This window comes from Eurytemora carolleeae, unplaced genomic scaffold, assembly GCF_000591075.1.
Source record: "Eurytemora carolleeae unplaced genomic scaffold, Eaff_2.0 scaffold931, whole genome shotgun sequence".
Lineage (NCBI taxonomy): Eukaryota > Metazoa > Arthropoda > Copepoda > Calanoida > Temoridae > Eurytemora > Eurytemora carolleeae.
The window spans coordinates 1-19,063 of record NW_019397418.1 but is presented as its reverse complement, the minus strand read 5'-3'; the positions used below and the strand labels follow the sequence as shown (position 1 = coordinate 19,063).

General features: G+C 32.3%; 1 protein-coding gene across 1 annotated transcript in view; it reads right to left on the bottom strand.

The window, feature by feature from the left end:
• Positions 1-19,025, bottom strand: part of LOC111714177 (golgin subfamily A member 6-like protein 22) — a 32,086-nt gene extending 13,061 nt beyond the window's left edge. The window contains exons 1-20 of the mRNA XM_023489227.1: positions 18,984-19,025; positions 18,121-18,157; positions 16,553-16,619; positions 15,682-15,738; positions 14,577-14,636; positions 13,892-13,942; positions 12,517-12,602; positions 11,310-11,373; positions 10,710-10,846; positions 10,512-10,546; positions 10,242-10,336; positions 8,892-8,951; positions 8,350-8,373; positions 5,789-5,851; positions 5,178-5,228; positions 4,279-4,332; positions 2,343-2,400; positions 1,471-1,520; positions 335-406; positions 123-180 (exon numbers count right to left, since the gene is read on the bottom strand). Coding sequence (XP_023344995.1) covers positions 123-180; positions 335-406; positions 1,471-1,520; positions 2,343-2,400; positions 4,279-4,332; positions 5,178-5,228; positions 5,789-5,851; positions 8,350-8,373; positions 8,892-8,951; positions 10,242-10,336; positions 10,512-10,546; positions 10,710-10,846; positions 11,310-11,373; positions 12,517-12,593 — 898 coding nt within the window. The 5' untranslated portion in view covers positions 12,594-12,602; positions 13,892-13,942; positions 14,577-14,636; ... (2 more) ...; positions 18,121-18,157; positions 18,984-19,025. The remainder of the gene's footprint in view (positions 1-122; positions 181-334; positions 407-1,470; positions 1,521-2,342; positions 2,401-4,278; positions 4,333-5,177; positions 5,229-5,788; positions 5,852-8,349; positions 8,374-8,891; positions 8,952-10,241; positions 10,337-10,511; positions 10,547-10,709; positions 10,847-11,309; positions 11,374-12,516; positions 12,603-13,891; positions 13,943-14,576; positions 14,637-15,681; positions 15,739-16,552; positions 16,620-18,120; positions 18,158-18,983) is intronic.
• Positions 19,026-19,063: the final 38 nt, after the last annotated feature.

Here is a 19,063-nt window from a genome sequence, read left to right as displayed (position 1 = left end):
TTAATAATCAATAATCCAAGACAATTACTTTAATGCTTAGGATTGTATTTTATGACATTATATTTTCTTTCTCGCAACAGATTTATATGTGAAACTTATTCAGGTAATGATTTGGTCAGTACCTATCTCAGACAGATTTTCTATTTCCTTGAGATTTGCGTCTTTCTCTTGCTCCAACTTCTAAATAAAAATGATAAAAACACAGGACTACAGTATTCTTAAGCAGCAATTAAAAAATTTAATTTAGATCACAAAATTCAAATTAATGATTTCATTTAAAATGAAAAAAAATAAAAACTAGTGTTTTCAAATACAATTAACATAAAATCTTCACCTGTATATGATCCTGATACTTCTTACAGTGCATCTCATATTCCGCCGCTTTCAATTGCCGCTTTTTATTATCCTGAAAACGTCACTTTTAACAGCGCATCTCTTTTGTAGTTACCACTCTTTGGTATCTAATCCTAATTAAGCTACTTATTGCTGATACTTCTGGTTTTCCTAATTACACTACTTATTACTGCTACTTCTTGTTATCCTAATTACACAACTTGTTGCTGCTACTTCATAATATCCAAATTAAACTACTTATTGCTGCTACATCTTGTTATCCTAATTACACTACTTGTTGCTGCTACTTCTTGTTAACCTAATTACACTACTTGTTGCTGCTTCTTCATAATATTTAAATTAAACTACTTATTGCTGCTACTTCTTGTTATCCTAATTACACTACTAGTTGCTGCTACTTCTTTTTAACCTAATTACACTACTTGTTGCTGCTACTTTATATTATCCAAATTAAACTAGTTATTGCTGCTACATCTTGTTATCCTAATTACACTACTTGTTGCTGCTACTTCATAATATCCAAATTAAACTACTAATTGCTGCTACTTTTTGTTATCATAACACTACTTGTAGCTGCTACTTCATGATTAAGCTACTTATTACTCCTACTTCTTGTTTTCCTAATTAAACTACTTATTACCGTTACTTCTTCTTTTCCTAATTACACTACTTATTACTGTTACTTCTTCTTTTCCTAATTACACTACTTATTACTGTTATTTCTTCTTTTCCTAATTACACTACTTATTACTGCTACTTCTTGTTATCCTAATTTCACTACTTATTGCTGCTACTTCTTGTTTTTCTAATCACACTACTTTTTGCTGCTACTTCTTGAATTCCTAATTACGCTACTTATTGCTGCTACTTCTTGTTATCCTAATTACACTACTTATTGCTGCTACTTCTTGTTATCTTAATTACACTACTTATTGCTGCTACTTCTGGTTATCTTTATTACAATACTTATTTCTGCTACTTCTTATCTTTATTACAATACTTGTTGATATTTCTTGTTGTTATCCCTATTACAATAATTTGGACTGCTTGAGTTTGGCGCTTATTTTTCTCTACTTATGAATTAAAAAAACTATTAAATATAGTTGAATTTGTTACCTTGGCTAAATCTGTTGAAAGTTGCTTGGCATGCTCTACAGTTGATTTTCCTGGAAACATTACAATAATTAACGTTAACAACAGTCAAACACAAGTATCTGAATAATTTAGTACAAATCAGTGACGTTACTATTTCCAAGAATGTAATGTAAGGAAAGTTAATTGCAGTTGCGTATACTCTGCGTACATATTGAAACCAGTTCTCTTTGGGCGGAATTTGTAAACAAGAATAGATGCGTCAGTGTTCGTTTAGTATCCGAGGAGGTTAGAAGCATTAAATTTAGATAATTTTGATAATTCACATAATAGTTTCCTATGACCAGAATATTTCATTGATTATTTATGTGAAATATGGATCCCATTTCAGGCTTCGACATCCGTCTTGTGTTTACATTACCGCCCAGTGACAGAACACTGCAGTACAAAATATGCGTATACTTCTGAAATAACTTTCCTTGCATTAATTCCTTGACTATTCTGCTTGAAGCTTCAAAGAGATGTGTTATTTACTAAAACATAATAGAATTTTCTGAATTGCAAGTCGAAGTTTTTTTTTATTACGCGATAATAATAAAAATATATTTTTTGTATAAGATAAACAAATAACCATGTAAACGAACGTGAACAATAGTCGAAATTTTAAAATCTTCATAGTAAAAAAATGGTGCTAAAATTAGCTGGATGTCTTAAAGTTTGGCCAATCAAAGCATACAAGATCTGACCGAAATTTGATATAGGCTAGCTGTGTGCAATATTTTTAAATAATCCACACCCTTAAAAACTGGCTGAGTGTATAAAGATTTACCCTCTAAAAATATCTATGATATCTAATCCTAGGATTCCAAATATGATTTTGTAAAATCTGTTAATACCTATTTCGATGATATTTTTCAGGTTTTGTATTTCCTTCCCCTGTCCGGAAATCCGTTCCTGCCAATCAAAGGGACGTAATTTTAAGCAACCCTTGTCCGAATTTAATGAATTTAAGCCGCGTCTTAATTCCGCCAATAACCGGTTTCAATTGACCCGCGGCTTAAATCTTGAAACATTGAATACAATTTTAAGTGAAACCAACCATACTCAAGCCGCCGCTCAAATTCTTTAAATTCGGCCTCCGGCTCCCAATATTAGAGATGCACGCCCGATTCACAATGGTAACCTATACAACTCTTAGAAGAGTAATATTGTTGAATGTATGTTTTTTTTCTTTCTTAAAGTCACAAGTCAACTTAAAACTACTTAAAGTCAAAGAAACCATTCTCAAAAATGGTAAATTTTCTAGTTTTTGAGGGGACGAAGGTTAAATAGGGATGATGTCTTATACAACCTGTTTGTTTGAAAAAATGTTTGAAACAATGTTTGAAAAAATGTGTAAGAGAATACCATTGTAAATCAGACATGCGTCTCTTCAATCGACTAGAGATTCATGTAAATTTACGTCCAAGGAAAGTTATTAAGAAATAAAAGGTTTCTATATTTCCTATTGAAGGTCGGCTGTAAGCATAATCACAAGTGACCCTCCATGTAAAGATGGCAATGCCCGATTTGTCTGATCAAGTATGAATTAGACATCAATATGAATTAGACAGTATAAATTCAAAAAAATTATCATTTTCAATTGTGATTTCTCTAAAGCAGAAAATCATTTAGAAATTATCAGAATTAGACATATTTAATCTTTAAAAAATGACAATATTTTCTTTATTATTGATCAGATATAGGTTTCATGAGTACCAGTGTGAGTCGGACAGTGACATCCTTGCATATTACGCTTCCTGTCACTTTATTAACGATTTTAAAGGGACTGTAAAGGAAAAATGAAAGAAGGTATAGGCTGAAATCACTTTAGCTCTTGATCGCGACCCAGAAAGTTAAATCTGATGTTCCTGTCTCGAGAAATTGATATCAAACTGTGTCAAATTTTTAAGAAAATTAATAAATATGCAGCAGAACTCCCAACAATAACTGGTCACATGACCAGTATACTGCACTTACTTCGGTGGGAGTTCTGATGACGTTATTCGGAATTACAAATAATATTATCAATTAGATCTATTAAAAATAAAAAATCATAAAATAATAATTGGAGAAAACCTAAGGATTACTTAAGTTTCTCTGTGATATCTTCGTTTTCAGATTGGTTGCGTAAATGCTGAATATGATCTGTTTAACCCTACTGTTTCTATACAAAATTGTATATAATACACAGTTTCTCCAGACAGAAACATCAAATATAACTTTCATGGGTCGCGATCAAGAGCTAAAGTGATTAGTTATCAGCCTATAATAGTATACCCCCTTTCATTTTTCCTTTACAGTCCCTTTAAGGTTGAAATGGTCAAGCGCTGCTGCTAGGATTTATCGGAGGGCAAGCACACTAAAAGGTGCCTTTTGATAATTCAGATTATATTAAATACCCTTGTAAAATTGCACAATATCACATGGGAGGTATGCTTTTGTAGAAGTACCCAACATGTTAAAGGATGAGTGCAGTTTTAAAAAGGCAAAAAGAAAAAGAAAATCCACTTGAATTTATAAATATACGAGACTGGTACAAACTTAATTTTTGAGATAGGATTAATATAACAATTTTTAATAATTTTTCTATGGGTCATAGATGGAGGTTTTTTATTTGACTTAAATAAAGATCATTTTGCTTCTGTTCTCTTGTAAAGAAATTAATTGATTTTAAAAGTAAAAAAAAAAAAAAATTGCACTATCAAGATTTCCTCCAAAATTCCGCAAAGAATGATAATTGACTGAATTATACAGCTACAAGCAGAGTTTTTTTGTATTTTATTTTTTAACCTTTAATTCTTTAATCTCGTTCTTGTGTTTCTCCTCTTCAGCCAAGCACACCTCCTAAGTATGAAAATTAAACATCAGTTCTAGGAGCCGTTTCCACTGAAATAATCAAGTCCAGGATCCGGATCCACAGAAATTATCAGTTCTAGGAGCCGGATCCACTATATCAAACAGTTCTAGGAGCCGGATCCACTATATCAAACACTTCTAGAAGCCGGATCCACTGAAATAACCAGTTCTAGAAGCCGGATCCACTGAAATAATAAATTCTATCCGCCGGATCCACTGGATCGGTCAGTTCTAGGATCTTGCTCCACTGAAATTGTCAGTCTTAGAAGCAACATGAACGTTTCTTAAAGATTCACTATTAAAAAAAGGCAAATTTTCAGATTATTTTTCTTAATTTTTTTTGCTAAAACTTAGGAAAACAATTTTTATTTCTCTTTTTTGAGAGCAAACATTTTTTTAACAATTTTAGGTTGATGTTTTGCCACCGGATCAGGATCCTAAGCACTGTGATAAAGTACAAAACAATTTCCTTAGAACATCAACAACATCAACAACATCAACAACGTCAACAACATCAACAACGTCAACAACATCAACATCAACAACGTCAACAACGTCAACAACGTCAACAACGTCAACAACATCAACAACATCAACAACGTAAACAACATCAACAACATCAACAACATCAACAACATCAACAACATCAACAAAATCAACAACATCTACAACGTCAACAACGTCAACAACATCAACAACGTCAATCAACAACATCTACAACGTCAACAACGTCAACAACATCAACAACGTCGACAACGTCAACAACATCAACAAAGTCAACAACATCAAAAACATCAACAAAATCAACAACCCTCATTTATATTTGTTCCTACCTTCCATTCTTTGCACATATCCACGGTTTTCTTCTGATCTTTCGCCATCTCCTGATTCAACAGCAGGAATTTAATAACTTGAGATGGGAATTTTTAAATCAAGAGAAGTAGTTGAACTCAGTCAGGCAATTTTTACCATTTCTGCGTTCCTTTAGGATTGAATAACATGAATTTAAAGGGTCGCTAAACTGCTTACCGCAGGTTTTAATTTGAATCACCAATTCATATCTCCTGACTCGTTTAACCTTGAATCGGTGGTTCAAATTTAAACCAACAGTGCAGGTAGTTCAACGAAATAGCTCAAATTCATTAAATTCGGTCTGTGACTATCTTAATTTGTTAAGAACTAGGTTTGACAAGTTCAAATACGTCTGCTGACCTAGCCATCTCGACTTAAACCATCCACATCTAGTTCAACTATCTCTCTCTTTCATAGATCCCGGCTTTCGCCAATAGGAAATCAATATTGTTGTTTTAAGTTGTCGTAACTTAAAACTTCAATTCAATTGAATAAAAATGATCATAACTAATAAAATGCTAAAATAATGACAATAAATAAAATAAAAACATTAAAAGCACTAATTTATATTATTGATAAACTTATCAAATTCCTTATTGTTTTCCTTAGAATCTGCTCTCAGCTGTTCCAACTCTAGCGTTCTTGTCTCCAGCATCTGAACAGGACATTGTGACCTTTACGCATGCACATTTCAAAACAAACAGGCTTTTTCTTAAATTGTGTTTATTCTGAAGTAAATGTGCCTCTTACAAAAAACGTTCTGAAACCCCAAATAACGGTCTGAAACCCCAAATAACGTTCTGAAACCCCAAATAACGTTCTGAAACCCCAAATAACGTTCTGAAACCCCAAATAACGGTCTGAAACCCCAAATAACGTTCTGAAACCCCAAATAACGTGCCCATTTTTAAGAGATCGTAGCTTTTGCCAATTTCCAAAAAACATGTTTATACCCCAGTTCCTAATTCTTTAAGAACCTGCTCAGTACAATTATTCCTCAAAAAACATTCTTATTATCAGAGGAACGTTTTAATCCTAAAAACGTGCCTTTTTATTAGACTACTTGTCTCTTTTTAATTGAACACGCGGAATTCTTAAAAAAGTCCTTTATCTCAAACAAACATGCAATATTTTCCGAATGAATTCCATAAAAAAGGTGGATGCTGATTCCCAAATAAACAATACTAATTATTTAAAACGTGCTAATTTCTGGATGATTGAGACCATTAGGGTTCCCAACTGAACGTGATAATCTCCAAATTAACAAAAGGCTATTTATACAAAGTTTTGACAGAATAAATGGACTGTAAGCTTAATTTGAAAGTGACACTCCTTGAAAAGATGGCAATGCCCGATTCAGAACGGTACCCTTAACACCTTGGCCTGATCAAGTATGAAATAGATATTAATATTTAGAGTTTTGAAAAATGATTATTTAAATTGTGGTTTCATACGCGTTCATAAACTGAAGGAAAACATTTAGGAACTATCGGGATCAAACACTTTCAACCCTAGAAAAAATACATCTTTGAAAGGATTAAGGTTTAAGGGTACCATGGTGAATCGGAAAAAGACATCTTTGCATTCAGGGCCACTTTAAGTTACGAATACAATCCCTTTAAGGATTTTCAATTTCCATTTGAAGAGTGACATTTCCCAAATCTCGCATTATTTATACACAATAGGACACAGACCGTGAAACAGAAGGACACAGACCATGAAATGAAAGGACACAGAACGTAAAAAGGAAGGACACAGACCATGAAATGAAAGGACACAGACCGTGAAACAGAAGGACACAGACCATGAAATGAAAGGACACAGAACGTGAAACAGAAGAAAACAGAACGTGAAACAGAAGAAAACAGAACGTGAAACAGAAGAAAACAGAATGTGAAACGAAATGACACAGAACGTGAAACAAAAGGACACAAAACGTGAAACAGAAGGACACAGAACGTGAAACAGAAGAACACAGAACATGAAACAGAAGAACACAGAATGTGAAACAGAAGAAAACAGAACGTGAAACAGGAGAACACAGAACGTGAAACAGAAGGACACAGAACGTGAAACAAAAGGACACAGAACGTAAAACAGAAGGACACAGAACGTGAAACAGAAGAACACAGAACATGAAACAGAAGAAGACAGAATGTGAAACAGAAGAAAACAGAACGTGAAACAGAAGGACACAGAACGTGAAACAGAAGGACACAGAACATGAAACCGAAGGACACAGAACATGAAACAGAAGAACACAGAATGTGAAACAGAAGAAAACAGAACGTGAAACAGAAGGACACAGAACGTGAAACAAAAGGACACAGAACGTGAAACGAAAGGACACAGAACGTGAAACAGAAGGACGCAGAACATGAAACAGAAGAACACAGAATGTGAAACAGAAGAAAACAGAACGTGAAACAGAAGAACACAGAACGTGAAACAGAAGAACAGAACGTAAAACAGGACACAGAACGTGAAACGAAAGAACACAGAACGTGAAACAGAAGAACACAGAAAGTGAAACAGAAGGACATAGAACGTGAAATAGAAAGACACAGAACGTGAAACGAAACGACACAGAAAGTTAAACAGAAATACACAGAAAGTGAAACAAAAGGACACAGAAGTGAAACAGGACACAAAACGTGAAACAGAAGAACAGAACGTAAAACAGAAGGACACGGAACGTGAAACAAAAGGACAGAGATCGTGAAACAGAAGGACACAGAACGTGAAACAGAAAAACACAGAAAGTAAAACAGAAGGACACAGAACGTGAAACATAAGGAAAAAGAACTGTAACGAAAGGACACAGAAAGTTAAACAGAAATACACAGAACGTGAAACAAAAGGACACAGAACGTGAAACAGAAGGACACAGAATGTGTAACGAAAGGACACAGAATGTGAAACAGAAGGACACAGAATGTGAAACAGAAGGACGCAGTACGTAAAACAGGAGGACACCGAACGTGAAAAAAGGACACAATGTGAAAGAAAAGTCACAAAATGTTCAATTTCCAGCCAAATTCCAACCAATGTACCAATACAACCTTCGGAAAAGACCAAAACTCAACTTTAACATGAAAAAGTGAGTAAACCAAGAATTAATTTTAAAAGTCTGCCAAAAATAAACCCATATACCTGCTCTAATTTCTCTTTCTCCATCTTGATCATTTTAATTTTTAAAATTTAAAACTTTAGGTGAGAACGAATATAGTTGTGTTTTTTTACAAAAAATGTATTTAACCATTTCCCAAAATGTAAGTGTTGTGGAAGACGATGCCTGGCCGCATAAAACAAATCCCACAAGATTCAACGGAATGAGATAGAACGGATACGTGGCATTGTACTGATAAACATCTACACGTGTGATATCGATATTTACTCAAGTTCGGAACCCTCTAGTAATAAGTTATAAGAAATATATATACTGGAAGTACTTTATGCGTTTCATTAGAGTTTGACTCACGTCCTCTATAGTGTTATAAAAATCACCGAAAAAAAATAAAGTAAAATTTTTATATATTTTCAAACCGTCATTCACTTAATTTTACAGAAGGATCTGTAATAAATTTTCCTTTGGCTTACCCTAATAAAGAGAATTTAAAAAGAAAAGTTTAAACTAAATTTAAAAAAAACTTTAAAGAAAAATAGAATAATAATAGTTGATTAAAAATGATTTCCTTGAGTTGAAGAAACTCCATTTTGAGAGTCTGGTTCTCAATATTAGTGACAGCAGCAGTCTTAATATTAATATTGACGGACATTATTAACTAACACTATTGACCAATCTTATTGACAGACATTATTAACTAACACAATTGACCAATCTTATTGACCGATATTATTGACCGACATTATTAACTTAAACTATTTACCGACTTTTTGATCGACTTCATTCACTGACTGCAGATATTATTGCTAGAAATTATTAACCGACATTTTGAATTAATATCATTATCTTAGATTTGAGTAATTATATATCTCAATTATGATATTACAAAATACATAACTAATGAATGTTACTGTTCACTACTATGAAATAGCTTCATTTTTAAACAAGATAAATTTCTCCTTTTATACTAATTATTACCTGTATTTTTATACAGAGTGAGTTCCCTTATTTAGATATAAAAATTGACTACCTCCATATTGAGACAAATTGACTACCACTATGATAAAATTGATTATTACATAATTATATCAATGACTACCCACATAAAAATTATGTAAATGACTACCTCCATATTGATATTAATGTCCACCTCCAAATTGATATAAATGACTACCTCTGAAATGATTTTAATGACTGCCTCCACAATGATGTAAATAACATGACTACCTCCACAATGATATAAATGACTACTTCAATAATTATATCAATGACTATCTCCACAAAAATGATGTAAATAACTACCTCCATATTGATATAAATGTCACCTCCAAATTGATATAAATGACTACCTCCACAATGATCTAAATGACTACCTCCATAATGATATAAATAAATGACAATAATATAAATGACTACCTCCACAGTCTACAGTGATATAAATGACTACCTCCGCAGTCCACAATGATATAAATGACTACCTCCACAGTCCACAATGATATAAATGACTACCTCCACAGTCCACAATAATATAAATGACTACCTCCACAGTCCACAATAATATAAATGACTACCTCCACAGTCCACAATAATATAAATGACTACCTCCTCAGTCCACAATGATATAAATGACTACCTCCACAGTCCACAATGATATAAATGACTACCTCCACAGTCTATAATGATATAAATGACTACCTCCACAGTCCACAATGATATAAATGACTACCTCAACAATGATATAAATGACTACCTCTACAAAAATATAAATGACTTCCTCAACAATAATATAAATGACTACCTCAACAATGATATAACTGACTACCTCAACAATGATATAACTGACTACCTCAACAATGATATAAATGACTACCTCTACAATGATATAAATGACTACCTCAACAATAATATGAATGACTACCTCCATTTTGATGATAGTCCTGGCATCCTGTGCAGTAGTCTGCTCCTTCTCCTCCTCCTCCTCCTCCTCCTCATCTTCTTTCACAATTATCAAAACTAGAAAGTTAAAATATATTGTTCAGTGTTCATAAACCATTTTAGACTATCTGTTAGGGCCCCAAAACCAGTATGTTTCCAATCCCCCCCCCCCTGTATAGTGAATATACGTCCCTCCTATCCCCTCCCCCGGTTTGGGATTTATTTAAAAAAAAAACTATATATCAAGGCAAACCTGGATTAGGGTCAGTCTCCATCTTCTCAATCAACCTGCAAAACATTTTGTTTTCATTTAAAAAATTCTTTAACTCACAAATTTAGAACAGTGAGCTATTTTTGGCAAATTAATAACATTAAACATATTCATCTTTAATCGGAATAAAGCGGGGAATGAAGGACATTAAAACAAAAATAGATTTTCAAAATATGTTACCGGATACTTTTCTCTTTCTCTCGTCTCAAATCCTCTTCCCTTTTCATCTCTTCTTCTCTTCTCATCTCATTCTCTTTCTGTTCTTCCATCTGGTCCTGCTGATCTTCTATCTTCTCCTTCTGATCTTCCATCTTCTCCTTGGTACATGGTTTTATATAAATTTTACAAAAAGCTTTCCCCATTACAAAAAGCTCCCCATTACAAAAAGCTTTCCCATTACAAAAGCTTTACCATTACAAAAAGCTTTCCCCATTACAAAAAGCTTTCCCCATTACGAAAAGCTTTCCCCATTACAAAAAGCTTTCTCATTACAAAAGCTTTACCATTACAAAAAAGCTTTCCTTATTACGAAAAGCTTTCCCTTATTACAAAAAGCTTTCCCCATTACAAAAAGCTTTCCCAATTACAAAAAGCTTTCCCCATTACAAAAAGCTTTCCCCATTACAAAAAACTTTCCCCATTACGAAAAGCTTTCCCCATTACAAAAAGTTCTCCCCCTCCACTTAGTACTCCAACAGAAACCCCTCTAAAACATTCAGTATTAAGAGAAAATTGGAGAGGGTGAGAGTTGATCTTTTAAAACTAAATATATAACTATACCTTGAGATTCTCCATCTTCTCCTTGATCCTCTTCATCTCGTACTCCAGCTCAGTGATCATGTTTCTACAATTTCATTAGTTTGGTAATATTATGTTCTTCGAGCGCCAGTATTTTCCGATCGTGTTTATTTTTTAGTTAATAATAAGTTAAGATTAGTATAAGTGAATTTTGTGTAAAAGGTTGGTTACTGGTTTGACAAAATATCAACACTATCACTTTGTACAGATTACCCAAGAACGAACTTGAAAAACCTAATGATTTTTTACTGGACAGAAGAATTTCCCGCAAGATTTAACACGTTAGTACTGAATTCGAACGATTTTTTCAAGCAAACTTTCAAATAACGATATATTTTTACTGAATGAACATTTTTTAAATAAACTTTAAAAAACTGATCGAATTTAACTGAGAAAACGATTTTATTGAACGAAAGATTTTATTAAACGAACGATTTTGCTGAACGAATGATTTACTGAACAAACGATTTTTCTGAACGAATGATTTACTGAACAAACGATTTTTCTGAACGAATGATTTACTGAACAAACGATTTTGCTGAACGAATGATTTACTGAACAAACGATTTTACTGAACTTTCGTTCAGTGAGAAAACAAAAACGAAATAGACGAATAAATTACCTTGAGAACGACCGAAATCAATTCTTTTTTAAACGTCGAAAAAAAACGAACAAAATGTACGAACGATGAACAAACGAAATGAAAAACGAACACACCCATCTCAAAGCCAAAGTACATCTGATCAGAACTTTTTAAAAGATATCGTTATCAACAATTACCTTTTATTAAGAAATGCAGTTTTCCCTTTGTTTAATCATTCCAACTTGAAAAAATACTTTTGAGATTATAGGGGCACCGGGACTTCTGATGGGAATTGTTTTGAGGTAACTTTTTTAAACATTTCAGACGTTTCACAAAAATGTGAGTTATCAATTACATTACAAAATTTAATTCTAAATAAGTTTGCGTTAATTACATCATTATGCATGGCGATTTTGTTCTCTGATCAAAGATATCAACAAGAACGATTTTCCAGAACGTGTTTTCTAACCGCCTTGAACTATAATTTATGTTAATATATTTAGTCAGAGAACCTTTTTGTATTATGTTATGAATATTTAAAAACGACGATGCTATTAGTATTTAGTACCCGGGACCCCCCTCCCCACGTTGTAAAATGAAATCAACCTGTATTTGACACACTGCTGTTCACTCTCAAACATCATCAGTTTCTCTAGTACATGATGGTGGGACGCGTAGTGCATCAATAATGCCTTAAAAAGGACTGTTTAAGCATAATTTCAAGTCAGCCTCCATTCCAAGATGCAATGCCTAATTCACAACGGCACCCTTAAAACATTTATTTGATCAATAATGTGGAAGATATTGCTGTTTTACAAATTTAAAAATGTTTCTCTCTCTCTTGACAATTCTTAAATATTTTCCTGCAGTAGAAATGCAAGTAGAGAAATTACAATTGAAATGTTTTCTAAATACGTTGATACCGAAATCATACTTGACGCCGTTGGGTGCCGTTGTGAATCGGCCATTTCCATCTTTGAATATAACCTAAAATCAATATTAGAGTCCCTTGAATCACAAGGGTGTAACCAAAATAAGGCTTAATATCAGGACTAAGCAGGATGCAGGAACAGGTTTATATTGTAGATAAAAAGACAAGGGTGTCACAAAATAAGGTTTAATATCAGGACTAAGCAGGATGCAGGATCAGAGGCCGAATTTAAAGAATTTGAGCCGCAGCTTAAATTTAAGCCGCGACTCAAATATGGTTGATTCCACTTAAAACCGTATTCAATGTTTCAAGATTTAAGCCGGCGCTCAATTGAAACCGGTTTTTGGGGGATTTGAGACACGGCTCAAATTCATTAAATTCGGACTCGGTTTATATTTTAGGTAAAAAGGAAAATCCCGACCTTTTTTAGAATACATAAACCCTAACTACCCTACTTCTTTTTTTACACTTTTTGAAAATCTTTTTTTTCTCCCTAGAATATAGTCATGTTTACGCAGAACACAACACTTTTTTAAGGGTTTATTCGCTAATGGAAAATAAAAGCACTCTTATTTTTGACACTATCACCGTGAAATTTGTTGACTTTTAATAAAAGAATTAAAATTTTTAATTTTCTTTAATGAATAAGGTAGGACACATTGCGGTAAAAAGTTCGGTCCGTGTAAAAAATTCTAAAATATCACATGACGTTTTGTGACAAAAGTTTAAGATCTAAAAACTATATTTTTAAAAAGCCCTTGAAAAAGGAATGTAGATTGTAGAAACATGTGTCACATTTTATAACCTTTTTTTTGCATTTTTTTCAAGTCTCCTTGGCACCCAAACTGTTAAAGTTATCTGTCTAATCTTTTTTTGTATGAGCTGTCATTGAAAAATATGGCTATGAACATGCATTTCAAACCTTAAACTGTAATACCTTTATCTCGGGAAGGGGCTTGGGACGTCCCCTCCCCCCAGGCTATGCATAGATTTAGACCCACCAGCCTTTAAGTGTAAATTAAATGAAACCCTTGACCTCAATTCCTTTACCTCAATACTGCTCCAAAGTGTACCGCTACAGGTGGGGAAAGGACAGCTTGGCTAAAATATTGTGATATTTTAGATTTCAATTTTTTTAAAACGTATAAAACCTGGGAGAGAAGAGCTTCAAAATTGATGCAAATAAACTCATTGCTTATACCGTTAGTATAAGCAATGAATTTATACAAATAGTAGAGAACTCTCGATTATAGGTCTTAAAATTTAAATTTAACAATTAAACTTGAATTTCCAACAATTAACAACAGAAAAGTGACTAAAAATAACAGAAAAGTGACTAAAAATAACAAAAAAGTGACTAAAATAAACAGAAAAGTGACTAAATTAACAAAAATTGACTAAAAATAACAGAAAAGTGACTTAAAAGAACGAAAAAGTGACTAAAAATAACGGAAAAGTGACGAAAAATAATACAATAGAAGTGTATTAGATGAAAGGAACTGATTGATCGGCTAAAACTCTAATAATTGTAGTATCAAAGATCTATGACATCAGGTCGCAAAGATGTGGATTATAACAGAACATGAGAAGTTATGGCTGGCAATTTAATTTCTTATCAACATTCTGATCCTAATTCAAAGTGCTCATATTAAAAAAAAATTATTATCAAACTTTGGAGTGTAACGTGAAATTACATTAGTTTTTCAAATTGCTGATTATTTTTATAAAATATTACCAATCCTCCCCGCCCTCCAGTATTATCCAGTCCTGTCAACAGCTGGTGTCGAAAATGGGCCTAATAAAAAAATAAGTTATTTTTCACAATCGATCAAAAATTTATTAATTGATCGTCAAAACGAACAAATTAATCAATTGTAGATCACTTATTGTACATCAAAACTATAAACCAAAATCTAGCATAATCAAATATTTATATTTATTATAATGGACTTCAGTCTTTGATCATCAGGCAAACCTTATCAATTGATCTGCGACAAAATTACATTTTAAAATTTATCAAATTATCAAATATTTAAAATGTAACCAATCATAAAATTCAATCTTAGAACATTAAATGAACATAATTAAATTCAAAAATATTCATTGTGAAACCAAATATACCGAAAATGGGTATAATCAAATAATCAACCGTAATCAATCACAAAATCAATCTTTGATCATGAATCAGTTATAAACTCAAACTAAATAATCAAATAATTTCACCAAATAAAATCACATAAATCGATTCCAATCCAATCGAATCGATTAAATTCCAAACAAACCAAACCAAATAAAATCTTCCTGAAATGAGTTGATAATGAATACAAAAATCAAAGATTAACCCAGATCGACAAAATCAAAGCTGAATAAAAAATGCCATCTACTTCAGAGTCCGAATTTAAAGAATTTAAGCCACGTCTCAAATCTCCCAAAATCCGGTTTTAATTGACCGCCGGCTTAAATTTTGGAAATGTTTATACAAAGGAATTGAGTTTTTGCCGTACACTCAAATGTTCAAATCCCTATATCTATGCAACCTTACGGTGTAGACCTATGATATTTCAAACTTAGATTATTTGATCCAACAGAATTCATAGTTTAAAATATCAAAGGTCTATGACGTTGGGTTGCAGAGATATAGGGATTAGAAAATAGGAGCTTGTGGCAAAGACTCAAATCCTTTAAGTGGAAATACAATCTACTGAAACAACAAGCAACAATTACTATTTGAAATAATTGATTAATAGTTTTCAAAACAAAATGATGATATCTTTTTCGAAAGAACAAAAAAAATAACTTTATTTTTTTCAAAATATTTTTTATTGTTATAATTGTCTAACCTCGATAAGATGAGCTGTGTATGTGGCATAATTAGGAAAACTGGGTGCAGGACATAACTAATATAAAAATGGAATAAAAATATTAATTATTTTTACCATTTCAGAAAATAAAATCGGAGACTGAAACTATAGCTCGCTATCTTCAGTTAATGATTTATGTATTTTATATATGTATGTATTATGTATTTCAGGAAAATTAAAGGGGGTATAGGCTGAACCCTAAACACTTTAGGAGTTGATCGCGATCTACATGAGTTCTATCTGATGTTCCTGTCTCGAGAAATTGATACAAAACTGTGTCAAGGTTATACCAAAACTTATGTATATGAGATGTGGTATAGGAATCAAAGTTTTAGACAGATAATATTCAGCAAAAACGCAACGAATCTGAAAATTGCGATAACCCGGAGGAACTTGAACAGCTCATAATTTGAATATATTACTTAATAATTTTCAATAGATATAATTTATACGTCTGTATCACGTGACCAGAATTTCCACCAATGGCAGTAAAGTATCATTGTCACTAGATACAGACGGAGAAACGAAAAGATACAATATTTTCTATAATGAAAACTGTCTAATTAAAGATAAGTTCCTCTATAGTTCTAGTGTCTCAAGCTGATGAGCCAAATTTCAATGTTCAAAAGAAAGCGGACTTTTCACTTTGTTCACAAATTCCAAACTCTGATACAATTATTAAAATTTAGATTGAAGTGATGGATTGATAGTACCCCCCACACCCCCCATCTTTTGTACAAACCAACTATTCTAAGTATTTTTAACATATGATAAAAAATAGCATTTAATACAATAAAATTATTGAAATAGGTTGATATGATCGAGTATTATTGATTAGTTGATTGAACACCTGACAGTAGAATTCCACAGCCTCTCTTGTAAGTATACTCAATGGTACTCTGATATTCCTCCCATGCCTAAACATCACAAACTGACCTCCATGCAAAGATGGCCATGGTCGATTCACAACGATACTCTTGAAACATTTATCTGATCAATAATGTGGAAGATATTGTCGTTTTTGGGTTTAAAAGTGTTTAATTCTGATAAATCATATATGTTTTCCTCCAGTAGAAATGCGCAGAAACCACAATGGAAAATAATCAGTGAATCTAGCATTCAGTATTGCCATCTTTGCAGGAGGTTCCCTTTAATAACACCATGATAATAATTCCTACGAGTTTAGGAATTCCTTTATTACATTTTATCCTCATAAGATTAATATTATATCATATTTGTGAGGTTCCATGAGTACATACCCAAGAAATTATATTTAATAACTTCTGGTGAAAAAAGACTATTTCAAGTTGGAAGAATATGATAATCTTATGAGGAAAAAAATGTAATAATGGAAATTCTNATAAGATTTTATATTTCAAGTTGGAACACTTGACATTATGAAGGGTTGCAAATAAGATTTTATATTTCAAGTTGGAACAATTGACATTATGAAGGGTTGCAAATAAGATTTTATATTTCAAGTTGGAACAATTGACATTAAGAAGGGTTGCAAATAAGATTTTATATTTCAAGTTGGAACACTTGACATTATGAAGGGTTGCAAATAAGATTTTATATTTCAAGTTGGAAAATTGACATTATGAAGGGTTGCAAATAAGATTTTATATTTCAAGTTGGAACAATTGACATTATGAAGGGTTGCAAATAAGTTTTTATATTTTTTAAATATTCTCTTGGTCTGGCTATCACTGTATTTTAATTTTCTAATGTAACAATGCTAAAATGTTAAATCCCTTTTAGAAGTAAAAGTTGATTCTTCATTTGAAAATAATGCATGTGGTGTGATTGGTTTCTTAGGTTGCTATCGAACCGAACAGATATGATATAATAATTAAGACGCTAGACAGGGGCAAAGAGAAAGCTCTAAGGAGAGCTCAGAAGCAATTTTAATAAAATTTGAATTCCTTCTATAGAACTAGCTTTGGAGCTGTCCTTATTTGTCAGAGCAGCTAATAAACGAACGGACATTTTTTTTTAGCTAGACTTGCCCTTGAATTTTTTTAATTTTCAGAATCCTCTTCATCGAGTTTTTTATTGGGAAATAAAACAATTAGAGAAAGATATGTTTTTTATATTTAAAAGTTTCCGAGTCGGTTCTTTAAGAAGTTTCCGAGTCGGTTCTTTAAAAATTTTCCGAGTCGGTTCTTTAAAAAGTTTCCGAGTCGGTTCTTTAAAAATTTTCCGAGTCGGTTCTTTAAAAATTTTCCGAGTCGGTTCTTTAAAAAGTTTCCGAGTCGGTTCTTTAAAAAGTTTCCGAGTCGGTTCTTTAAAAAGTTTCCGAGTCGGTTCTTTAAAAAGTTTCCGAGTCGGTTCTTTAAAAAGTTTCCGAGTCGGTTCTTTAAAAAGTTTCCGAGTCGGTTCTTTAAAAAGTTTCCGAGTCGGTTCTTTAAAAATTACCTGGTTCTCGCAGTGACAAGTGGTTTGATAGGCTCCTCTTGATTAAACAATTTAAGTGTTCTTTTTAACGCATAAAAACAAACATCCCCCCCCCATCCTAAAAATGTTATGTTTTTCTGTAATTTAAGATAGATTAGAGCGAAACATTCATTGTTAAGATTGAAATTTCAAAATCTGTGAGAATTATACTTATATAAAAATTATATTTACTAAATATTTATTCCAGGTAAAATTGTTAAGTTGGACATAGTTTCCACATTGAAAAGTGAAAAAGTGGATATTAAAAGGAAAGGTTTTTCATTCCTTAAAAAATGTGTACAGGGGGGGGGGCGGGGGGTTACCCACCAAAAACCCCTCCCCATTGTGAACACTTCTGATAGGATGATATATGTATAGTGGTATGCTTAGAAACATATAGATGGATCCAAGAAATCTTTTACCTTTATTAGTTAAAAATTTACTGTCAATCGTTCTTAAAAGTTTTGAATTTTTTGTTAATTGTCTAATTAACAACTTTAAATTTATTGTTAAACTTCCCTTTCATAGTTTTAAATTTATTATTGAACTTCCCTTTAAATAGTTTTGAATTTATTGTTGAACTTCCCATTAATAGTTTTGAATTTATTGTTGAACTTCCCTTTAATAGTTATGAATTTATTGTCGAACTTCCCTTTAATAGTTTTGAATTTATTGTTGAACCTCCCTTTAATAGTTTTCGAATTTATTATTGAGTTTCACTTGAAATAGTTTTGAATTTATTGTCGATTGCCACTTTAATAGTTTTGAATTTATTGTTGAACTTCCATTTACTAGTTTTAATTTATTGTTGATTGTCACTTTAATAATTGTGAATTTATTGTTCCCTAAAAGCAGAAGCAGTTCTCCTTTCTCCAGATATAGATTCCTAAAATTTACAGGGCATGAACATTGTACAGTTTGTAAA